The sequence below is a fragment of the Crocodylus porosus genome, unplaced genomic scaffold (genome assembly GCF_001723895.1).
Source record: "Crocodylus porosus isolate Cpor-Errol unplaced genomic scaffold, CroPor_comp1, whole genome shotgun sequence".
Lineage (NCBI taxonomy): Eukaryota > Metazoa > Chordata > Crocodylia > Crocodylidae > Crocodylus > Crocodylus porosus.
The window spans coordinates 20,253,057-20,278,668 of NW_017728913.1; the positions used below are offsets into that span (position 1 = coordinate 20,253,057).

Here is a 25,612-nt window from a genome sequence, read left to right on the forward strand (position 1 = left end):
CGCTTGGGAAAGCTGAGGAAGGAGCGGCTGACTGGCGACGCCCCAGCCCCTCCCCCAACCGCCTCTTCTGACGTCACTCCGCACTCCCCACCGCCCATTGGTCACTCCTGCGGATCTCACTATCCTCACTCCATCCCGCCCGCCAATCAGAGCGGGACCGGGGCGCCCCGGCTCCTCCGCAACCCACGCCTGACGGTGACCAGGTCCCGCCGGCGAGCCAATCAGAGGCTGCGCAACTGTCCCGCGGCAGCCAATGGCGGCGGGCCTTTCAGGAGCGGCGCTACGAAGCTGGGCGGCAGCGTCTGGGAGGGGTTGTTGTTGTGCTGCTGCCGCTGCCGCCGGCTGCCGGGGTTCGGATTGCGCCGCCGCTCGGGTGAGGGGAGGTGAGGCCCGGCGGGGACGGGATGGGAGTGGGTGTCTCGCGCCGCTGCAGCTCGGCCTCGCTTCTGCCACGGGCATTTCTGCGCTTTGCTGGTTCCTTCCCCCTGCGGTGTTGGCGGCAGGTGTGAAGGGCAGTGACTCTCTGCGCTGTGCAGTGGGGACACCGCATCTGCAGCCCTGGGCCCAGTCGTGGCCCCCGCTGCAGAAAGGGCGAAGACGGAGAGGGCAGTGGATGTGGTGCGGGGTGGGGGCACGTGGCTGCTGAGGGGAGGCTGGGGGACCTGGGCTTATTAAGTGTGCAAGGGTGTTTAGCTGAAGTGAGGTTATATCGAGATTGGAGCTCTGCTGTTCTCATTGCTGACAGGACAAGGAGCCACAGTCTCTAGTTGCAGCAGGGGAAGCTTAGGTTAGATATTAGGGTGGTAAAACACTGGGGCAGGCTCCCAGGGAGGTAGTGGAAGCTCTGTCTTTGGAGGGTTTTAAGACCTAGCTAGACAGAGTTCTGGCTGGAATGGTCTAATTGGGGATGGTCTTGCTTTGAACGGGGTTGGACCAGATGTGACCTCCCGAGGTCCATTCCAACCCTCGCTTTCCATGATTCTGTATCAGGCCGTGTTTAAGCCTCCCTAGAGGCACTTGGGACTTCAGCCGGGTTGTGCCAGTGCTCCTGCAAGGAGCAAAGCCGGAGAGGTTTCTGGCTTGGGGGTCCTGCAGCTGTACTCAGTGTCAGACCGATTGTTGCATTTGGGGGTTTTTACCCCATGGTCAGACTGGTAGGGACTGGCTGGGAGGCTGCCTTCCTTGTAAGCCTTACTATACAAATGGTACGTTGACACCATTTCATAGAAGCAGGACCTTGCCTGCCCTTGGTCCTGTGCTTTACCTGTGGTGGGTTTGGGTGTTAGGCCTGTGTTGTGTTGAGGATAGCTTTATGTAGACCTTAGATTGGTGATGTATGGGATGGTTTGGATAGGGATGATTCTGCCTTGAGTCAAACTGGGTGGCCTCTGGAGGTCCCTTCCAGCCCCACTTCTCTAGGACAGCCTTGTTTACACAAGGCGTAGTTAATTGCAGTTCTCTGTGACAGGAGGACATCCATGGCCAAGTGTGAAAAAGGGGCTGGATATATCATAGAAAATGAGGGTTGGAAGGGACCTTGAGGTTTTTTTCATAGACATTAGGGCTGGAAGGGACCTCGGAAGATCATTGAGTCCAGCCCCCCAGCCCCAGGGGCAGGAAGTCAGCTGGAGTCAAAGGATCCTAGCAAGATAAATGTCCAAATGTCTCTTAAAGGAGTCCAGAGTAGGTGCTTGCACCACCTCTGGCAGCAGTCTGTTCCAGGCCTTGGGGGCTTGGACAGTAAACAAGTTCTTCCTTTTGTCCAGCCTGAAATGGTCTTGGGGGAGTTTGTGATTGTTTGACCTTGTCATCCCTTGGGGTGCTCTGGTGAACAGGCGTTCCCTCAGATCCTGATATATGCCCCTTATATACTTATAGGCAGCCACCAGGTCCCCCGGAGCTTGCGCTTTTCCAGGCTGAAGTCCCATAGCTCTCAGCCTCTCATCATGAGGCCTGTTCTCCTGCCCTCTGATCATGTGCATGGCTCTCCTCTGGACTCTTCCAAGCTTCTTGAAATCCTTCTTGAATAGTGGAGCCCAGAATTGGATGCAGTACTCCAGCTGTGGCCTCACCAAGGCAGAGTACAGTGAGAGGATGACATCCTGGGATTTGCTTGAGAAGTATCTATGGATGCAAGCCAGCATTTTGCTTGCTTTACCAGCTGCAACATCGAATTGGTGGCTCATATTCATCTTCTGGTCAGTCATGACCCCTAAGTCCCTTTAGGTGGTGGCGCTCACAAGTGTAGCCAAGCCTGTAAGCATACTGCAGGGTTCTTTTCCAAGGTGGAGTACCTTGCATTTTTCAGTGTTGAATGCCATCGGGTTTATATCTGCCCATTTTCTGAGCCTGTCTAGGTTGGCTTGGATCACCATCCTGTCCTCGGGTGTGGATGCTTTACCCCAAAGTTTGGTGTAATTGGTGAACTTAGCCAGTTTGCTTCTGATACCAATGTCCAATAAATAAAGATGTTAAAGAGTATAGGCCCAAGGACAGAGCCTTGTGGGACCCCACTGATCGTGGTACACCACGATAATTTACTTCCATCGACTACCACTCTGTGGGTCCAACCTCAGAGCCAGTTCTCCAGCCATTGGACTGTGATGTAGCTGAGGCCGCAGTCGGCCAATTTTTCCGTGAGATAATCATGGGACACCAGACTGAAGGCTTTTTTTAAATCAAGCTATGACATCAATCTCTTCTCCCTTGCCCAGGTGATATGTCACCTGGTCATAGAAGGAGATGAGATTGGTCAGGCAAGACCTACCTGCAACAAACCTGTGCTGGCTATCCCTCAGGATGTTGCCATCAGCCAGTTTGTCAAGAATGGTCTCTTTGATAATTTTTTCAAAAATCTTCACTGGGATAGAGGTCAGGCAGGCCTGTAGTTCCCTGCATTTACTTTCCTTCCTTTCTTAAAGATGGGCACCACATTTGTCTCCTTCCAATGTTTGGGCACTTCACCTGAGTGCTATGAGTTCTTGGAGATCTGTGCCAGTGGCTGAACTATGATGCCTGCCAGCTCCTTAAGTACCCTGGGGTGTAAACTGTCTGGGCCAGCTGACTTGAAGGTGTCCACCCTCTCAGGGTGTTCCTTCACATGGTCTATATTGATGAAAGGTAACAGTTCTTCCTTGCCCTTGCAGTCCTATACCATATTGAGCAGGGCTGTCCTTTAGGGCTGGTGAAGAACCAGTACAAAATACCCATTAAGCAGGTTGGCTTTTTCTTGGGCATTGGTTGTCAGTTGTCCCATATGGTTTAGCAAGGGTCCAATGTTACCTTTGCTTTTCCTCCGGCTCCCCACATATCAAAAAAAGGACTTTTTTATTATCTTTGATGCGTGTAGCCAGTTGGAGTTCAGTCACAGCCTTGGCTTTCCTGGTCTGCTCCCTACAGGTCTGGACCAGTGCAGAATACTCTTCCTTTGAGGTGGATCCAGTCTTTCCATCCTTTCTAGGTCTTTCTTTTTAGATGCAAGGGGTCTGTTAGTTCCCAAGGGGGCTGCTGTGCCCTTTTGCTGCCTTTCGTCCAAGACAGGATAGACATTGTTTGTGCTTCCAGGATCACTCCCTTGAGGAGCAACCACTCATCCTGAACTCCCCTCCCCTTCAGGTTGTGGTCCCTTAGGGGACTTCTGAGCTTGTCGAAGTCAGCTTTCCTGAAGTCAAAGACTTCAGCATTGCTGACTGACTTGGCAGCTTTACGGTGGATGGTGAAGATGATTAGCTCGTGGACACTGTCTCCCAGCTTCCCGTAGATCGTTAGGCCATCTAATCCAATTCTCGGCTCAAAGCAGGACCACCCCCAACTACATCCATCCCTGGAGGATGGATCTGTTCATGGCTAGTGAACAAAACAGAGAAGTTTCCTCTGGCATCTCCAACCCACCAGTAAACGGTGGATGCCAGGGAGGGTGTTGAACAGGGATACCCAGTTCAGTGACTTTGTATAGCTGGCACTGGTTTAAGTGGCTGACACAGGCCTATTTGTTGTTTTCAAGGGATTGGGGGCCGTTGCCCATCAAGAACTATAAACCTCCATTAGAAAGGCAAGCCACCGAGAAAGTAACAACTAATTCATCATGAATAAAAGAAGGGCAAAACAGGAATGGGAGTGATGGTCAGAGGTTTAAAATGAGTGCCTCAAGCAGGGATACCGAGCAGAGTATACTGGACAGTGCCTACTTGCCTTCCAATGGGGCCAAGAAACCAGTGGGCACTGCCCAGTGAAACTCTGCCCAGAAATGTGCCATTCTGGAAGGTGGGCTAAAGCCCACCAAACAGCTATAAAAGCCTGCCTTGATGAAGGAGGCCTGTCATTGATTGGGATAATTGAAAGGTAGAATGGGACAAGAGTCATGGTCAAAGGTTCAACATGAGTGCACTGAGAGGGGGCACTGAGCAGAGTATACTTGACAGTGTCCAGTGGCCCTCAAATGAGTCCAAGGAGCCAGTGGACACTGCCCAGTGAAACTGTTTGTGTGGACCAGTGTCCAAGACGGCTGCTGATCTTGAGCCTGGCCCAGAGAGCGGAGGTGGATAGGCAGGCAGGCTAACCCTTCCCTACCTGCTTCTTCAGGACCAAGAGTAAGGGCAGCCACAAGCAAGCGAGAGGTGGGTGGAGTGAAGGGGAGTGGACAATGAGTGGGGATCTGGGTTGCTGGGGAGGTTTGGGGCAGCAGTAGTCCTGATTTGGGCCAGCAGGGGAGGCAGATGGGGTATTTACAGTAAGGTGTAGCTTGAAGTGGTTACACCTTTAGCCTGAGCTGGGTAACATGGATCAGAGATAATCCTGTCCTAGAGTGGTATTATTTTAAGCTGCCTGAGTGCTGAAAACTAGTTTCAGGTGTTAATTTGAGAACAGTCCAGGATCTACCCAAAATCACTGTGTAGCAAGGTCCTTACATGCACTGAAAGGATTCACACCAGCCAGCACTTTCAGTACAGAGGTATCTAATAGACCAACCCTTACGTAATAGAGAAGAAAGGCACATGTCTGAAACCCTTTCTCCTGGAATTGCAACTCTAAACTAACCCAAGCCCTTTCTTAGTTTAAGCACCAAAGTTGTGTCTTTCCCTTTTTCAGATGTTACTGGAGGAGAAGTGGGTACAGCTCATTTTCTTTACATAATAGCTTAGTGCAGTGGTTTTCAAGCTGTGTTCTGTGGAACCCTGGTGTTCTGGGATAGATTATCAGGGGTTCTGCAAAGAGATTGGGAGTCCTGGGTCACCTGCAGGCCTGGGTCACCCTCACAGTAAGAGCTGACTTGAAGCCATGGAGGTGCAAGTGTAGGGGTTCCATGGCAGAAGTGATGCAAAAGGCTTCCAAACCTTTCAAAAGTTTGAAAACCATTGGTTTAGTGGCTAGAGCATTAACTTAAGAAGTGGGAGACCTGGCATTAGTATCTTCCTCAGCTGAAGGGAAGGGTTCATATATATGACTTTTCCACTTCTCAGGAGAGTGTCCTAATCACTAATCTAGAGCAAGGCTGGGGCAGGAACACTGCATTTCCTGTGAATAATAAACAAGAAGGAGCATGACTGTAGCTAGTGGTCAGGGCAGTCTTTCAGAGAGGAGCAGTCCTCACTTTCCATCTCTAGTACAATTTATGCATATTTATTCAAAGATCATGTAAAATATAGACATGAAATATATATTTCTGTAATTTATTTATATAATTGGCGCAGGAACCAGAACCTGGGATACACTTCTTCACTTGAATGACATCATCAGCTGGAAATTATTTTGTCTTTTTGGCCTTCTGACTTGCATTCCTTACTACACGATAGCAGAGCTTCAGCAGGAGGGAAAGAGAGTACCTGTGTTTTAGCCTTGGCTCTGATCTGGTAGTTAAAGCATTCAGAGACAAGGATGAGAGCCCTCCTTGGCCTTTGAGTGTTTTAACCTTTCCCTAGGTTATTTTGAGGATGCTACTCAATGTATGTAGTTTTAAAGCAAGAGGCCCTGAGTGCTACGTATTCTACCGAACACACAAGCTGACAGTGTTGGGCCAACTTGGATTCAGTGAAGTCCTGCACTTAGGACAGAATAATTGCTCATGCAAATACAGACCAGGAAATGACCGACCAGGCTGTAGTACTGCAGAGAAAGACCAGGTTATAGTGGATCTTAAACTGAATATGAGCCAACAGTATGATCTTGGTGAAAAAAAATAAAGCTTATTGTATACTGGCTTATATTAACAGAAGTGTCACTTGCAAATCAAGAGAAGAGATTCTTTCTTTCTTTGGCTCTGTTGAGGCCTCACCTAGAGTACTGTGTCCCTTTTTGGGCCCTATGCTTCAAGAAAGATGTGGGCAGATTGGAAAGAGTTCACCGGAGAGCAACAAAAATTATTAGAGGCCTGGGAAGCATGGTGTATGAGGAAAGGCAGAAAGAAGCAGGGTTATTTAGTGTGGAAGAGAAGACTGAGAGGGGATTTGATAAGTCTTCAAATACCTAAAGGGTGATTATAGAAAGGATGGGGAGAGGTTGGGTTTTTTCCCTCTGTGATGTAGGGGGCAAAACTAAGAACAATAGCCTCAAGATGCAACAGAGGAAATTTAGGTTGGACATTGGAAAGAGCTTTCTGTCTACAAAGGTGGTGAAGCATTAGAAAAGTCTCCCTAAAGAAGTTATGGAATCTCCATCCTTGAAAATTTTTAAGAGCTTGGCTGGACTTGCCTTGAATAGGAGGGTGGTCTAAATGACCTCATAAGTTCCGTTCTATTCCTGTTTTCCTTCCTGTTGGCTTACTGAATTGGGTACCTTGAAGGACATAGGTGTAGGGATGCTGACAACAACCTGCCAAGATGATAGCATTTATGGGCATACAGAGCAGTAGCAGTATAGATATGGAAAGGCCTTCACTGACAACACCTGGGGTTGTTTGAAGTCTTTTATGTAGGTGCCTAAATTAGGCTTCAGTCCTATTTTTAGGTCTTGAATTTTCCTGAGGTTTTTAGAATTTGCAGAATAGAAGCTTTCGTTAAGGATTCCCTGAAGTAATTTATAGCGATATAATTTATAAGAAAAATCATGGGTTGGGATTTGTCCTTTTACCTTTTATTGCTTTTAGCTGACTTCAAGTTAATTAGCCAGGGTGAATCTTCTGGCTCTATTTACTTCCTAGGTTTTGTATTTCCAATAGCATATACATTTCTATAATTTCCTTTAAGTGCTTAATTTTTTAAAATATGTGTCTGTTGAATAGATTAGATGACAAAGTGATGCTATTCAAATAATTATTACCTTTTTCAAAAATTTGCAGGCTAATTCTAGAATACAGCAGAGAAACTGTGTGATGTTTGAGCAATGGCAGTGAATGAGGGTACTACTATCTTAAACTCTGCTTACCTGGCTGTGGAATACATAGACTCTTTTTTACCCGACAATCCATTGCAGCAACCATTTAAAGATGCTTGGAACTATATGTTGGATCATTACACCAAGTTCCAGATTGCAACCTGGGGATCACTTTTAGTTCATGAATTTTCATACTTCTTGCTCTGTCTACCTGGATTTGTCTTTCAGTTTATACCTTATATGCAAAAGTATAAAATTCAACAGGTAAGACAAAGATTTATGACTTCCTTTTTTTTCTCCCCAAGTGAAAATTTTATACATTAACTCCATGTCTGAGAGGTGGCTAGGGTGGAGAGGGAACAGAGAGAAATTAAAATCTGTTAGAGCAGTGCATTGGGTAGATTATCCAATTTAAATCGGAGCTAGTGCATTATTTTTGTTTTCCAACAAAAGAATGGTTTAAAAATGTAATATTGTTCTTCCTAAAGAACACTCCCATCATTATCAGAGCTTGCCTTTTTCCCCCTCCTTCTATGTACTCCAGCAAAGCAAGGGATTTCTTACAGCGTTCAGGAGCTTTTTCAGCCCTTAAATTCATAGAATGTTATACCTGAGGGCTTTTTTTTTTTTTTAATTTTTGTTTATGAAAACAGCCTGGCAAGTCACTTTTCATCCGGAGCAGACTAGTGCTACTATGTCATCCTGTTAGCTCACTAATGTCCCATAAATTCCCAGGGTAGACAGGATCCAAACCTTTTTTTTTTTTTTCCTTTAAAAAATCAGGAAAATTGCACATCCTTTTTAGAAAGATGCATTTATGTCACAAAAACCTGAACAGGACATACCTCCCTACCCTGCCCCTAATCATGTTTTAAAGAAACAGGTGAACATGTATTCATGCAAGTAGGTGACATATATATTAAAGCAGTGAGAATAGAAAAAGATTCTTCTTCATCCTAACATACATTCTTATTTTCTTATTTGTAAGTAGTGAGGGCATATGAGATGCAGTATGTTATGTAACAGATTGTGGCCACTCAAGACACATTTGTTAGTACTCTACAGAAACAGTCCACTTGAAACTTTGTCATGACTAGAACTTTCTCCAAAAGCACAGGTCTTTACTACTAACAGAAATATCTATTGACTTTTAGTATAGTATCTGTCAAACAGTTGGGAAGCTTTATCCTGCAGAAGTCTGTCCTTGGGTAGAAACCAGTGGCGCATAGAAACTCCAGCTAGTTTATTACAACACTACACCTCTGACAGTAGGTTAGGCCAAGGAACTTGCTCAAGGCTGACTTTTAAAATGACACTGCATACTGATTATTGTTTCTTTTCCTAGGATAAACCAGAAACCTGGGAGAAGCAGTGGAAGTGTTTGAAAACGCTTCTCTTCAACCACTTCTTCATTCAGCTGCCTCTCATATGTGGCACTTACTATTTCACAGAATATTTTAACATTCCTTATACTTGGGAAAAGATGCCAAGATGGTACGTAGATAGTTTTATTTTTGTGTACTGCTATTTTAACAGTTCTAAAAGAATAGCTGATGATGCCTTAAAAATGATCTCTTAAGGAACTTTTTGGTGTATACTGTCACTTCACCCTGGATTATAAACCAGTAATGTATCTAATCATGCTCTTCTTGAATTTTAGCCATTTGACTACAGTGGGAGCAAGGTCTCTGGGTTTGGTAGCATTCCAAAAGCCTGTATTGTGTGAATCCTTGGAGGGAGCAGAGGCTTTGAATTAAAGCCAAAAAGAGAGGCCCAGTGGCTAGGAATAAATATTAACTTGTTTGGGTCCTTGAGATAATGACTTTTAAGTTCAGTGATTTTTGGCTCCTTTCTACAAGTAACACAAAGGAAAACATTAACAGCTTGTTGCAGGAGTGTTGTGTTTCTTAGAGAATGTCACCTGTCTGCTCCCTGGTCTTTGACTCAACATAGTTTTAAGGAAAACCCCAGATGTTTTGAAAGTACCTTTTCATTACTTCACTTCAGGGGTAACGTGACACTAATATTTTTACAATAGTGGATACGGCCTGACTTTTGCATGGTGTTTAGGTGGTTCTCTTTCTAATTCCTTTCTGATGTTGCTTTCTCTTTTTAAAAAGCACTTACGTGTTACAATTAATGAAAAATTAAATATACTGTGTGTGTGTGAGCAAGAGAGATAATATTTTAAGAGTAAAACTAAAGCATGAAGCTGTATATTAGCTCACTTCTGTTTCTTTTATTGATGGACTGGTTATAAATGACGCTGATTATATGTGCTGGTACCTAGTTATGAAAGAAAAACGTGTATCCCACATTTCTGGAACCTTTCTCTAAATGCACGCACTTACTGGTGTAAGCAAGAATGGTTTAAAGGCTGTAGGGTTTGGCCTGCTGAAAAAATGGGCTGTTTTTCAGATGTAGCTTCATTGAGCTATAGCTAATTTGCGGTTTTACTTTCAAAGGTATGTTCTGCTTGCTCAGTGCCTTGGATGTGCAGTGATTGAGGATGCCTGGCACTATTTCCTGCATAGACTTTTGCATCACAAGAGAGTATACAAGTACATCCATAAAGTGCATCATGAATTTGTAGTATGTACTACTTGAATGTTTTCTAATATGTTTAATATAACAGTATCAGTACAACATAAATATAATGCATTTCACTTCAAAATGTTTTGTTCTTTCAACATGGGGTCGGGGGGAGGTTAGTCCAGTTTGTTGTCTTGGGCTATAGGCAAACAAACAGTCTCCCCAGATATTTCAGTTCCGTGTCATTTGGTCCTTTTTAAAAAAGAAGGGAATGACTCACCATTTTCAGTTCACTTCCCACACCTGACACTTGACGATACATTATTATTACAATATAACTGGTGTATTCAGAATAAAACTATTTTTCTATATGAGATTACTCTACTTTCCAGCCCCACTGTTTTACTGGTGGGGGAATTAAATCCCATAGCTATCTAACTCAAGCAATGTAACTCCTAGAACTGGGTCACTGTCTTGCCAGCAAACCTATCCATAATTCTGTATGGGCATAAATAACATTGTGGGTGCCTTTTATTTTGGACTATAATAAAAAATGGCACTTTCAACTGAGTGCATAACTGACTTTTTTCTTTCTTTCCTTAGTCTCCATTTGGGATGCAAGCAGAGTACGCACATCCCCTGGAAACATTGATCCTTGGAACTGGTTTTTTCATTGGAATTTTAGTTTTCTGTAACCATGTGGTTTTTCTGTGGGCATGGGTAATATGTCGCTTGATGGAAACCATTGATGTACACAGGTGAAGAACGTGCTACTGCATAGTGATGTCTAGTCCTATGCTTTTATAAATTATTATTTACTTTTTAAGCCATATGTGTGCTAGTGTAGGAGAGTTTCTCCCAGTCTACAAAAACAAGCTAACATAGTTCAGGCCAGCTTGAAGAATTGTAGGCTTTTTTCTTTCCAGTATTTTAGGTTGCTTTTTACCCAAAATGACTATTCTTCTTTTGTAGAGTTAATAGTAAAAGACACTGTTTGAGAGAACCAAGAACTTCTCAAAGTTTAGGCTAAAAACTAAACTTGTCAGATTTGGCAGAATTGTACCTCAGTCTCCATTTTTCAGGAAAGACTTGAATTTTCGGCATGTCACTTGGACATCCACACTTTCTGAATGCATTACCTAATACCTGCTAGCATATGGGAGACTGGTGGGGTTTTTTTTGTTTGTTTTTTTTTAAACAAAACATGAATGTTTAACTTTTTTATGCTTCAAGTGACAATAACTTCAAGGCAACCAACATTGTTCCACAGGAGCTTGCTCCAAGGAATACTACTTGTAGAGTATGTTTCATCATAGATATCTTAATTTGCTTCCATAGCAAAAGTGCTGAAGTTCTTTCAGATAGGGCCTCCAAAATGTTAGTATGCAATTCAGCCACTTCACCCAGGCCCTCCAGCAGAAATAAGAGTGTAGGGGCTTTTTGGATGCGTGTTTATAGGGGAGAGCTGTAAATCTTGATGTGGGGTTGCTGAGTGAATAGTGTAATTTGATACCAAACATAGTGACATTGGACTTAGAAACACTTCAGTGTTATTAGGAGAAAAAAAAGCACACGTTTAGAATCTGTCCGTTCTAAAATAGTACCCATTCTTCAAGTGCTGAAATAACTCTAAGCATCTGTACATGTTTTCCAGGGTAGGGGAGGGAGGGGTGCTTTAATTAGAGCAGCTCTTGTTTGGCGAGCTTCAGTTACAGCACCCCCACCACTATTTTGAAACGCAGGGATGCTGAATGCATATGATGTGGAGGCTACTGGAGCATGCTAATTAGCATTCTCCAGCAGACTCAATTAAGTCTGTGGAGCAGAACTCTGTCACATGTATAGGTGCCCTCTGATATTAATTTTGTTGCATTCTAATAGCATCATTGTGAGCCTTTATTATATGCAACTTACTTTAACCAGCCAAAACTGCACTACAAAAAGAATGCTTCATGTGAGCAGCTTGACTGTTGGCTGAAAGCTGTTGTTTCTATCAGGGCAAAAATCTAGGCATCACATCTCCACTAGGTGGTGCACAGTGCATTTGGATATCAGTTCCATGAAGGAAAGAAAGTCCATCTTAAGAGGCATTTTTCCTATTTTTTTTTTTTTAGTAGTAACTACTTCCATTATAAAATACTTTAATCTTGGTTACCTTATAGCCTGATACTATATACTAGATCAGATGCTATGTATGATTCCACCCAGTTGTATTGGTGATTTGTATTTTGGTGTCAGACTGACAGTCTGACTCTCTGAAAAAGCAACACTTTTAATAATACATAATGTTATCTAAGATACAGAACTTCAAATGCTCCTACACACATTTTTATTTATAATCTCTTTTGAGGTCCTCTTGTTCTAATGAAGTCATATTGCCCAGTATTCAAGTAACTTTCAGTATTTCTAATTGAAATTTAATAGTATCTTAATTTTAGTGGTCTTCTAAAAATGTAGTAGTAATAGTAGAAAACTGGTGTTATAATTTGTATTTGAAACAAAATGTCAAACGTATATAATAACGTTGTGATTTTTTTTTTCTTTCTCTAGTGGCTATGATCTACCTCTGAACCCTCTGCATCTAATACCCTTTTATGCTGGAGCTCGTTTTCATGATTTTCATCACATGAACTTTATTGGTAATTATGCTTCAACTTTCACATGGTGGGACAGAATCTTTGGTACAGACTCTCAGTATATTGCCTTCAAGGAAAAAGGGAAGCAGCAGTCAGAAAAGAAGATTGACTAAATCACTCACCCAAACTCCCACACATACAAACTGCTGCCATCTCTTTGGGGCTAAAACTGGCAATTTAACACTTGATCACAGAATAACGCAATATTTTGCTTTTAAAAAAGAAAAGCAAAATTTAAACATATATCTTGTTCCTTGGATATTAAGTGGTAAGGAAAGCCTTTAACTATCTTATGGTATCTTCCTAATTGGAATGCATTTCTATTTTATATGTGAGCATTGCATATATATTTTAATTACATATTTAAAGATGAAGCAAAAAAGGGCAAACTACTTGAAAGCTTGTCATTTTTTGAAGGTTTTTACTACATTTCAAGAATGTCTATATAATGTTGTTCTATTTGGATTCACGTAGAACTCTATCTAATGCACTGAAATTGGACCTTTTATTTTTTTTTTTTAATTGCAATATCAAATACAGCAAACACTGAACTGGTACTAGCACTGCATTTCCATCTTGAGCAAATGGATACACTTGTTTAGAAACTAGAACAACTCTCTTGATTTTTAAAAAGCTTGGTCAGGCCATTTTATAAACTGAAAATAATTCAACTGTTAATTCCGGAACAGTTAGCTATACCTGGACTTTTTGTAGGAACATTCCTGGTCTGACTTTGACAAGTAGAAAAGGATACAGATGTTTTTGTTTTTTTTAACTTCAAGAGTCTTTCTTGCTGCTCTTTGAGGTTGCTCTGTTAGTGTACTTAGCATTTATATTACAGTCTCCTCTGTATTTGTAACTGCTGAATGACTTGTTGCTATATTTGCACTTGTGGCTGACACAATAAATGTGATTTTGGTTTGATGTGTGTATTCTGTATCTTTCGTAATTTATAATGTGAAACAAAGTATATGAGGAAAAATTACCCCAGTTTGCTTGATATTAATAAAAAAGGATTATTCCTGAAATTTGCAATACTTTTGTGGCTGTGCAGTAAACATTACTGAAACGCTGGCATTAGAAGATACTATAAAGCAAAGATGTTTTTCTACCTTGTAGAAAAACTAGGGAATATGAAAGAACTTATGGCCTTAAGACTGCATAGGGATACATCTACTTTTGTACTGTACATAGGAGCAATTGCTAATTATTTTGATTATACCATATATACATTTTACCATCTTGCTGCACTCCCATTACAAATTAAGACTTAACCCCAGTGAGAGCTAAAAGCTATATTCGCCAAAGGGACTTTGGTATTTAAAGTAGTAGTTAGAGTCCCAAATTTAAAATGTAGTTCCTTAAAGCTCCTGCTCAGTTGCTACCTAATCCAGAAGTCTCCTGAACTTCTGCTGCTCTGTATATGCAGAACTACCCAAATTCTAAGACCTGCTGAATTGCTCAGCCTCCCAAAATCTGGTAGAATTCTCAAAGTGGGCATTTCTGCATCTGCTCTAGCCTGCAAGCTCTGAGAGAATTTAGGAGGTTGTAGTTTGCACGGGTAGAGTTAGGAAGAAGAAAGGATAGCATTCACATTCCTAGACTTAATAAGGTTCGTGATCAAAGCACTTACCTGGCGTGTAAGACCAGACTATAAATAACACCTTTTCTCTTTGCTTACAAGATGTAACACAAACCTATGACTTGTCACTTCCATACAAGAGCTCCAACTGTGGTGCCATAGGGATTGTTAAATGTATCTTTCAGCTGCTATGGTGGTTTTATCTTGTGTAAAATGAATGAATATTTAAGTACCTTGAATAACATGCTATATTTACAGGTTAGAACAGTCTTAAAATTTGAGACGTATTTGGAGCAGGAACTTAAAAACTATGAAATAAAAGGAATTGAGCATCTCTCAAATCCAAGTAAATGATATACCTGCCACTTTTTGCTTGAAACTACCAACCTAACTTAGGTCACTAACTGCAGAAGAGAATTCACAGTTGAGAATTCTGAGAGACAGACCCCTTCCTAGCTTGGAAGCCACCTAGCTTGCTGGTTTCTGTGACACTTTCCTAAGTGTCTAGACTTCTATAATGTGTGAGGGGAAACTCATGCACCTACAGTGTAGAGGGCATTAAGTTCACCTAGGTGCAAAAGCTCCCAAGAGTTGTATGTTGTGTTGTGATATCAAAAGCATAACACTTTGTTTCAACCTTAAGTTATACAGATTTTTAAGCATTTCTACACTATGCAGACCTACCAAAAACTCTAAAATAATGAAAGTCTATGTGTGCTGCTTCCCTGTGAATGTACCATAAGCACCCTAACCCAAGAGAGGTTGTGGTCTTGGTAGTAGCTATAGGAGATGACCACTTTGTTCATCTGTGCTCTGTACTGAGGACATGCAAGGTGGTATGCTTAAACTATGGCTTTGTACAGACATTCAGTTCCTCTTGGGAGAATTGCCACTCTCCCAGGAAAAACCATGAGTGTACTGATGTTCAGGCTTTTTCTCCCAGAGTAAAAATGGTCGCTGCAGGAGAAAAATGTGTGGTCGTTCCCAGGTTAAATCATTTCCGGGGGAATTTCTGGGAAACCAAATATCTGAAGTGCTGTGGCTTCTCTTAGAAGGCAGCATAGTCCTTCACCCTCCCTCCCCCTCCAGGGCTTCCACTGCTACAGACGGTGTCACTTGCTGAACTCTGCTGCTCCATCAGGGAGCAGAACATGCCCCTTCACAACTCCACATAGTGCTGCAGGGAAACGCATGCAGACTATGGGCAGTCTGGTCAGCCAGTCAGTGTTGCCCTAGGCCCTGCTGCCTCTGTTGCCAGACCAACTCAGGGAACCTGCAAAGCCTGCTGAGAAGTGTGCACCTGCCTCAGCATTTGAATGACTACATGCAGCTCTAGGTAAGTTTCTCTACCAGGAGAACACACCTGGGAGACTTTTCTCCCAGGTTATTTGAGTGTGTGTATGTAGCCTATGTGTACTATCCTTTGCTGATGTCATCAAGGGCCTCTAGCCTCTGCCATAGATTGAACAACTTGCCCAGGGCAGGAAGGTTGATTCCTCCAGATCTGTACTCCCTGCATTTTTATTTTATGAGACTATCAACATGGAATTGCCTTCAGTAGTCAAAGTTCATTCTGCCAGAGCCCAGACAATTTCTATTTTCTCCCTGCATAATTTCTCCATAGCTAATACCTTCAGAGTGGCCACTGACAGCTCAGTACAGATTTAAACACTAGGTAACTGCAGAAGCCTCCTAAGGAGATATTAAATTTGATAAGGTGGTCCTTTAGTTGTTTGCCAAGAACTTTGAGATTATGGGTATGTGCTTTGGAGTTGGCCAGTGAGAATGTGGAGTGTTGCTCAAAGGAGAAGGAGAACTTGAAGTTTTGTTTGTTTTTGCTTGTTGTTTTTTAGTTTTTGCTTTTTAGGGTTTTTTGTTTTATTTTTTTTAAGACATGCTGTTCACATACACATTACTACCCTAAGAGGGAAGGAAGGGTGCAAAGGCGTTACTGGTACTGCTAAGGCAAAAAATCATGGAGCTTGAGCTGAAATGCTTGGTGCACAAATACCTTCAGTGAGGATGTAGGATACTACATTTCTAAGAGTGCTTGCAGCTGCTTATTTATATTCCATAGCAAGCTGGGCAGGAAAAATTATTTATTTCTAAATATTTCAGAGATGCTGCTAGACTCAGAGGAAAAAAAATAAGGCTAGGACAGATGTCAGGAGATCACCTCGGTCTAAACCTTTCCAGACAAGGGTTTGAGTAAGCTGCTGTTAAAACTTTCTAAGGGTGAAGATTTCTTGGTAAGGAGAAAACATCATTATGCTGCTGGCTATGTATTTATATGGCCCTATCTCAAAACAAATGCTCCCAACTCTTTTTCATTTTGTAAACAGGAAGCAAATATGTTATCAGTTATATGACTGTGCACAAGGTGCCCAGTTAAGAAAAATGTTTAGAAGGCCTTTTTTTTTTTTTTTTTTTAGAGCCTGTCTACGTCTCAAAAACCTGTCTACGTTTCAGCTCTCTCAACCTGAGCTACGTGGATGAAAGTAGTGTGACTTGAAGATTTGTCCTCCTGAAAGGTGGACACTGCCGGGTCTCCTGGACACATCTCCTCAGACAGCCAGGGCCTTTCGTGTGTTATCTCTGTTAGGGGTGGATTTTGGAGTCAGGGACATACATAGAGCTACAGCCCACCCTCATGTACCCTATAAATGCACCGAAGCTACAGTAAAGTTCAAAAGTATGTTATAAACTTGGGCTCACAACAAAAACAAGATTAACACTAGGAAATGTACATAACATCAAGTATTAACTGCATATACTGGTTAACTGCAATACACCATAAACAGAACTGTGCAGGGGCAGTGAAAGGCAGCACTGGGGCCTTCACAGGCTCACTGAGCTGGAATGACAGTCAGGCCCTCAGTCTTTTCCTTCAGAGGGTACTCACTGAGCCTGAGAGTGTGGGAAGGGTGATAGTTACCGATCCAATGGATGATCCGGGTCCCAATCCAATAATGCTTTTACAGGTAACTATCCAATTATAATCCAATCTTATAAGTCACCCCTCTCTCTCCTGCTCTCTCACTGCTACAATCACTGCTCATGCTTCAGACACACAGGTATCACCAGCCAGCTAAGCTCACACACCATATAAACCTCAAGTACTCTCAAGCTTCCACATTGCATTTGTGCACCGAATCATGCCTCAGCATTTCTTAAATACTCACCAAAATCATGTGTCAATCATTCTTCTCACCAATCGTGTGCACACGACACCCTACTCTTGTGTTCTTGGCACTCAGATGTAACAGCACTCTAGTGGACCACACAAGCTACTGTGCAGGCTCCCTAGATGTAAGTGGGTCACTGACATCATCAAGGTGGAAAGTCCAGCTATTCTGGAACCTGCCCACCTCTAATCAATGTGTGCGTGCTCAGGAGTGATCTCATGCTATGGACCACACTCAACACTCCCTCCTACCAACTACTGTATTTACTCCAATCTAAGACAAGTTCCCCCCAGGAAACTTGCATCGGGGATTGGGTTGGCAGGGGTGGTGGGGATGTGCAGTATTGCAGGTTGGGGATTGGGAAGGAGCTGGGCAGAGGTACAGGTCCGGGATTGAGTTAGGGATGCGGCAGGGGATAGGGTGGCTGTGCAGGTTGGGAATCAAGCGAGGGATAGGGTGACAGCATAGGTCAGGGATTCAGCGGCAGCACTCTCAAGGGATGGGACAACAGCACGTGCACATGTGCTACTGTCCCATCTCCTGACCCATATTGTTGATTGGGCAGCAGTGTGTGTTGCTTCCCTATCCCCTGATCCATGCTGCTGCAAAATCCCCTACTTGTGCTGATTCTACATCTCCTGACCTGCACTGCTGCTGATCAGCACAGGTCAGGAAGTAGGGCAGCAGCATGGGTTGGGAAGGGGGAGCAGCATGCACTGCTACCCTGACACATGTTTCTACCAATCAGAAGCATAGGTCAGAGGATGCTGCATCAGCGGATGGGAGGATTGAGCTGGGGATGGAGCATCAGTACGAGTGGGAAATAGGGTAGAAACAAGGGCTGGGGATGGGGTGAGGGGGCAGGCATCAGGTCTGTAGGCAGGAGTGATGGGGGACAGCAGAGGCACACACCAGTTAGTCTACTAAAAGATATCAGACTGACCCACAGATGGCATCCCAGGCAGGCAGCTATGTTGAGCTCACTTGGAGCCTCACAACTCCGCTGCAACCAGTAAGCCTCAGGCCTCTCAAAGATCTTAGGGGTCTGGGCTTTCCCCAGCCAGGACTGTGCACATGTGTGGTGGCTGGAGGTTGTAAGGTGCCTCCTACTCACCTTTCATCAGAGAGGTCCTCAGTCCTGGCATCTCCTGGGGGGCTGCCATGCTGCCAGCAGTCTCACCAGCCCTCCCAACCCTGGCAGGTTGCAGTTTCAGGTCATGCCCAGGACCTGGGACCTCCTCCTTTCCCATAGCCCCATCTCATACCTCCAGGTTTGTCCTGGCATGGGAGCTCAGAAGGGACATGTTCTTCCCCTGCTGGCTGGTGATGTAGTGAGTGCCAACTCCAGTTCTGAGAGTGGGGCATTAAATGGTTTAGAAACCAGAAACCAAAAGGAAATAGATGTGGATGAAGTGAGGAGGGTGGTACTCAATCTGTCTGCATCTGGAGCTTTAGGAACCCCAGCAGCAGGAAGTTCACCTTGAGGAACACCAGCTGCTCCACCAAACCAGGATCCAAAGAAGTGCGGTGGGGTGTCACATCCTCAGCAATGCTGAACACCTGCACCTGGGACCACCTGCCTGGGTTGTTCCCAGGCAACTGTGGCCAGATCCTGCCACATCTGTCTGTGGTTTGCCCAGTAGGCTAAGGGGTTGCACAGCAGTGGCTCCATGACCTCAGTAAGATAGGCAGCCACCACGGTCTGAGTGCTACCTGCCTAACTGTGGGGTCAGGTGCATCTAGACCCCACCATGGAAGCCATGCCTCTGGCCCACATTGGCAGCACCTGTGGTGGAGGACAGACTGGCTGGTGGATGGCGTGCTGGCACAGGAATGTGGATCCCCTTCTCCCACGTCTCCCTACCTGTGCCCTTCTGCCTCCTGGACTCTGTTTACCAGGACCTCCATCCAGTGGTCCAGGGTTTTGCTGCTGCATATGCTCCCCTTCACCCTTGGTTTGCACATAGCCACCTGCACATGGACTGTACTGGACTGCAATAGATCTAGCTGTTTCTTGATGCTCTCCTTCAGCCACTTCACCAGTGCCTGCACCTCTGGTGACAGCGGCTTGCCTCAGCCAGGAACATTGATCCTCTGGAACTTGTACATTTTGTTTTCAAGTTCCTTCACTACAGCGATCACCTGGCTCAGGAGGGCATCACCACTGCTGAGGTTTTCGGTGGCCTCGAGGAAGGGCTTGAGGACCACCAAGATCTGCAAGATGCTATCGCAGTCAGCTTTAAGCAGACCACTGATCCCAATCTCTCCATGCAAGGCCATCTCATGGAAGACCTTCTGTTGTTCAACCAGCCTGTTGAGCATCAGGTATATAGAGTTCCACCAGTTCTCCACATCCTGCATGATTTTGTGCTGCAGGACCCTCAGCTCTACCGGTTTCTCCCACAGCATCTTGCCCCCTTTGATGCTGCGGTGGAAGTAGTCTGCCACCTTCCTGCATTTTGAAATCAGGTGGCTGGTTTTGATGGCACCCTCACCATCAGCCCTGTCCCCCTCTAAGGCATCCTTCACTATGAGGTGCAGCTTGCGTGCCACACAGTGGGTGCCAACAAAGTTGGTATCATGGATGGCCGTGACCATTTTGGCCCCATTGTTGGTAATCATGAACCCACAGGTGAGCTCACCCTGCCCAATGAGCACCCCTGCATCATGCGGTTCACGGCCCCCGTGATCTCTGTTGCCGTGTGGGACTCATCCATCACCTCAGCTTGAAGGAGAGCCCACCGACAGCCTGACTGGCTGCACCAGTGCCGTGTGAGGGAGAGGTATGCACGATCTCCACCCTGGCTGCTCCAGATGTCGGAGGTGAAGTGCAAAGCCACCAGTGGACCTGCCTTGCACAGCTCCTCCCTCAAGTACTCCTTGCATGCCTCATACAGGGAGGGCACCACCATCCTGTTGAAGGTGGTGCATGCTGGCACTTGGCAGGATGGGGTCATGAGTGCCATGAGCCACCTGAACCCTGGCCACTCAACAAAGGAGAAGCGCTGGCTATCCACAGCAAGCATCTCCCCAGTGCTCTGGGTGACCTCGCTCGCTTTGCGAACTCACCCTCCAGAAGCGGCATGGCTCCTAGTTGTTGAAAAGAGGCTGTGTCTAAGTTTTGGAGGGCTGGGGGGGACTTGGAACTCTCCCTCTGCCCTGTCTTCTGCCCCAGCCAGAAGAGTGGCTGCCTGCCATTTCAGCACACTTCATGTTTGGTGTGCTGGAAAATCTGTGTTTGTTTCTACAATGTATGTATTTATGTACTGTATAAATGTATGTTCTGTAATATATGTTGTGCTTTCCTGCACAGTCTGCATTGACTGTCAGGGAAAACAGATTTCTTTTATGTGGAGAAAGAATTACAGATAATAACAAAAAGGGGATTTGGGGGCAGGAATAAATTAAAAGGAATGGATTAGGAAAGGGTATTAGGGTATTTCAGAAAGGATTGGATCCCACTTGCTAGCAACAGACTAGCAAGTAGGAAGTGAGAGCCTTCCTGATGCTCCTGATGCACCTGGAGGACACGGCTGACAAAGGCAAAGCTGACAAAGCTCATTTCAAACAATGCTTTTATGCTCCTCTGTCCTTCCCCCAGAGCACTGGGATTGGAAGGGAACTCAGGGAAGGATCACAGTCACTGGCCCACTACACAGTCAATATCAGGGCAATCCTTTCCCCCTTTTCCCTCCTCTGTCCTTAGTTTGTATTTCCCTGCAAGCCCAGCTTTGAAACTCAAAACTCTTTGAAATTTTTTAAATGTTTCAAGTGCTCTTGTTTCATTTTGAAGGTGTTTCGAAGCCTTGTGTTTTGTTTCTGTTTCAGTGTTTCAAGCTCGAAATGTGTAAAAACACCTTCGAAACAAAATATCCGTCGAAATTTTGCATGGCCCTAATGCACACATAGCATGGGATGTCGTGAAATGAAATGGTAGATTATAGTACTTGCTCCCTCCAGGATCATTTTGGTCAGACTTCAGCCATTTTTAGAACATTTTATCAGGTATACATGCCTGTACACTTTTTCCTTTGAAAGTCTTCAAAAGAATTTGGAACGTTTTTAATGTAATGTCTGGCCACAGCCTAGTATTTTAATGTACATCATTGTTTTATTTATATTTTATTTTGGTGGTTGTATTCATCATTATTTATTCATCATTGTGAATCTGTTTCTTCTTTTACCCTCATGTAAACCCAGAACTTAATCCTCCACTGGAGCAATTCTGATACAAAGCCAGAATGAAAGCAGAATTTGATGATGCATTATTTCTTTAACATAATGTTTCTTTGGCTACTCTTACTTTTACAAGACACAAGAGCATTTAGAACGCTGCTAATTTATTTACTACCTACGTAAACACATTTCAAACCAAAAATATAAGTGGTGGATAACTGGCAATTCCAGGATGGGACTTCCTTCCTCAAGATTAATCCATATACCATAACTGTCTCTACCATTTTCTTAGCTGTAGATTCAACATTATTTAATCACAGCGAGTAAAATTCTGCCCTCATTAAATTAGCAGTAGTTTAGCCACTGATTCCCGTGGGACCCGGATTTCACCAGTGCCTCGTATTCATGTGGGGTTGTGTTTGTTCTTGGCTGTCTGTCAGTATTTTAAACTCAGCATACTGCTTGGTAGCACGTAGACCTATTGAAATTATATATGGAGTGATCCTAGTATCTGTATAATCAGCAAAATAATAATTTTTAATAGCCTGATATTAAGCACTTTCCTTGGTAATTAAATATTTGAGAGGTTTGGCCAGCTGCATATGTAGCTGTTCCAGTTCTGTGGTTGCCATTATCAGATGGCACTGGACTGTCATGTGCTGTGTTATTCTTTAAATAAAGCGGTCCTGAGGGTTGAGACGTCAAGGAACATCCTCATTCCAGAATTTTAATTTCATCCACACCACAAAAAGAAATCCCTGGTTTTCTACAAAATGCTGTGGAGTCTACATTAATGTCTCTTGCACAGGGTCCTGCAGACAATGTTAGCTTAGTTTGGATCCAGGCAGTGTGTGGTCCTTCCGGGGAGTAGCAGCTTTTCCTGCTGCCAAAGCCTTCCTTCAAAAGTCTGCTGCTTTAATGAGGCCCAGCTGTGAGAACTAACCATACAGTCTTTTAGGGTGTGCTCTTGGAATACCGTTTAAGGCAGAATGTATTGCACTATATTCTGACTTGCCAAAAAATATTTCAAATACTGTATACCTCAAGATAATATGTACTTAAGAGGGGAAAACTGTGAGGTGTAGCTGATTATGTTGCTATCCAAATACTTTAAAAGGGGACAATTTTAGATGTGTAAAGAAAAGTTGAAATGTACTCTTCGTAAATAAGTTTGTACATTCCAATAAATTAAGATAAATCTTCTATTAAGTACCTAGATTTTATGAATTTAGGCTGAGTGCTTTATATCAACATATACTTTTAAAGTATTGAATGCTGGTAATTCAGATTTAGTAAAATGCTGTGAGACACTTGGTGCTGAATAGTTCTATCCCACTAGTAATCAGGATAGGTGTGTGATCTTCTACATGATCACAATTTTAATATATTAAACCACAAGCTACTACTGGTTAAGGCCCAAATTTAAACTCACAAAGCTTGAAATTCAGCCGCATGGGGACAAAATTCTGACTAATAGCAGCTGGACACATAATCTTATATATATGTTATTTGGAATTCCCACACTAGGACCCAACTGAATATTGGGCCTTTTTCTCAACATCAAGAAGACTAAACTTCTCTATTGGTCTTCCCCAGGCCATCAATATGATCCTCCACCTCAAATTACCATTGAGGGAAAGACCCTGGAGGTATTTGAGCACTTCCCTTGCCTCAGTAGCTACTTTTCTTAGTGTGTGAATATTGATGAGAAGATCCAGTAACAGGATCCAGTGTACAAAAGCTTACTTCAGGAAATGGCTTTGGCATGTTTTTATGGATCACGACATCCAGAAATACAGCAAGATCCAAGTCTGCATGCAGTCATCATCCCCACTTGCCTCTCTGGATGTGAAATATGGGTGACCTACTGCCGTCATCTCAAAAGCCTGAGGAAGTATCAGCAAAGATGCCTCTGGAAAATCTTCCACATCATATGGGAACATCACAGCACAAATACCAGCATCCTTGCTGAAGCCACTGTTACTAGCATTATGTCAGTGATCCTCAACCACCAACTTTGATGAACTGGACATTATGTGCAGATGCTCGGCTTGACTCCCAGGACAACTGCTCTACTCCCTTAGCTGCCTGAGATTTCACGGTGGCGAGAGGAAGCGCAACAAGGACAGATTGAAGGCATATCCTAAGAAAATGGACAATGACATCAAGAGCTGGGAGAAGCTGGCTCCTAACCAACTCCAATGGTGTTACAACCTCAACCAAGTGGCCACCCGCTTCCTGGTAAAAGGTCTTGCCCTCAAAGTAGAGGAGAGAGAGCAGAGGAAGGAAAAGGAGAGAAATTCCAGCCTATGACCTACTCTCCGCTGCAGAAAGACCTGCAACTTCTGTGGATGGATCCGTGACTCAAGGACTGGATTTCTAAGTCAGCTCAAGATCCATCAACAAGTCATGGTAGAGATCATGCTCAAATCAAGGGACTGCTAATGAGGACTAGACGTTAGAAAAAAGGGTTTCAGTTTAACTCTGAGCTGAAGCCCACCTTTTGTTTCCATTGTGCCAATTCTACTGTTTCAACAGTTTTAGTAGTCTGCGTCAACTAATTACAAACTGTTTTAAGTGTCTTAACATCCTAATACACAAACCCATTAAAAGGATGTCAGAATCCTGTTCTGTCTTTTATCTCTGACAGTTTTCTCTTCTAAAGATCTGTCAGCACTGATCTCCATGTTTAACAGTGAAAGTGGAAACAAAAAAGGAGTAGGCTACAGCACAAGAATTACTGCCAGGACAATCCTGGAGCTCACTCACAGCTTTGCCACAGACTGCCTGGAAGTTGCATAGGACACAATCTGAAAAAAAGAAAAATATCACCAGGGTGTCTAAAGGTGAGACTTGGATGGAAAGTAGGCACTGATGTCTAAAATTATCATCCTGAAAACTCCAGTCAGCTGCTAACATCATAGCAGCAGGCTCCTTAACATCATAGAAGCCTCAGGCTTTTACATTAAAGTTCTTCTGATTTTGTGCAGGCCTAGAATGCCCCACTTTTAACAGGACTGATCAGCCTGGTGTCTGATACTTAAACCCAAATAAGATCCAGAAATGAGGTGTAAATCCCCTGAAGGCTTGAGCTGGTAGATGTTCATAGACCAGGCCTCCCTAAAGCCTGAGTGAGCCATCTGAGGGTGGGATTTAGGACTTGTCCTTGTCTTTAGCATTTCTCTGTTGGCTAGCTCTAGGCAGCTGTACACAAAGAATACTGACTTTAGGCTGCTCCCTTTTCAGTTTACTGTCTGCACTGCATTGCATCCTGTGGCACTTCACTACCCCATGCACTGCATAGGAAGTCTAGGCACCTAACACTTAATAATTGAGGCACCTAACTTTTACGTACTCGCGCTTATTGGATCCAATACTTCGGACTGAATTTCAAATTATGGATTTGAGGTGCCCAGTTTTAGCCATCTAAGTCGTTCACCTAAACAAGTGATCTAATTTTTAGTTCAGTCTAGTGCTCATGGAATGATTCATACTGACTTCAGTAAGCTTTGAGTCCAGGCCTTCCAGAGATGATGAATACCTGCATTTCTCTCATAAGTAAGTGTAAACTGTGAGTTCTCAGCATCTCTGAAAACCAGTTCATCTTATTTAAGTGTCTAAAGATTTATAGAGTTGAAGGCCAGAGGGAACTGTTACATTATATAGGCTAATCTCCTTAAATTTTACTCAGTTACTCCTGTAACACGAACTTGAGTTTAATTGAAGCCTAAGTATTTGCCTTTCTAGAAGATATCAAGAGATATCTTGATATCTTAATCCACCATTTCCCTTGTAGTTTGTTCTAATAGTTAATCACCTTAATTGTAAAAAATGATTCCTTTTTCTGCTGTGAATATGCTTGGTTTCAGTTTCCAGCCATTGTTTCTCCTTTTACCTCTGTATACAGAATTTCTCCCCTGTGAGGCAATTTATAAATGGTTTCATAGATTTCATAGACATTAGGGCTGGAAGGGACCTTGGAAGATCATCAATTCCAGGCCCCTGCCCAAAGGCAGGAAGTCAGCTGGGGTCATAGGATCCCAGCAAGATAAGCATCCAATTTGCTTTTGAAGGTGTTCAATGTAGGTGCTTGAACCACCTCCGGTGGCAGGCTGTTCCAGACCTTGGGGGCTCGGACAGTAAAGAAATTCTTCCTTATGTCCAACCTGAAACGGTCTCACAGTAGTTTATAA

The 25,612-nt window shown here is 43.7% G+C and overlaps 1 protein-coding gene across 2 annotated transcripts; it reads left to right on the top strand.

Moving 5' to 3' along the window:
- The first annotated feature begins 232 nt into the window (after positions 1-232).
- On the top strand, positions 233-13,400 carry MSMO1 (methylsterol monooxygenase 1). 2 transcript variants are annotated; one of them, XM_019534583.1, is made up of 6 exons: positions 233-373; positions 7,274-7,572; positions 8,654-8,802; positions 9,774-9,900; positions 10,444-10,598; positions 12,391-13,400. In XM_019534583.1, the coding sequence occupies exons 2-6, from the start codon at positions 7,318-7,320 to the stop codon at positions 12,587-12,589; spliced, it is 885 nt and encodes a 294-aa protein (XP_019390128.1). In that variant the 5' UTR covers positions 233-373; positions 7,274-7,317; the 3' UTR covers positions 12,590-13,400. The 2 variants fall into 2 exon arrangements, with proteins under 2 accessions (XP_019390128.1, XP_019390127.1); XM_019534582.1 differs by having other exon boundaries at positions 234-383.
- The last annotated feature ends 12,212 nt before the right edge of the window (positions 13,401-25,612 follow it).

Coding starts and splice junctions, on each gene's coding strand:
- MSMO1 (XM_019534583.1), top strand. CDS start 7,318: ATGGCAGTGAATGAGGGTACTACTATCTTAAACTCTGCTTACCTGGCT. Junction 7,573..8,653: donor AAAAGTATAAAATTCAACAG/GTAAGACAAAGA, acceptor TTCTTTTCCTAG/GATAAACCAGAAACCTGGGA. Junction 8,803..9,773: donor TGGGAAAAGATGCCAAGATG/GTACGTAGATAG, acceptor TTACTTTCAAAG/GTATGTTCTGCTTGCTCAGT.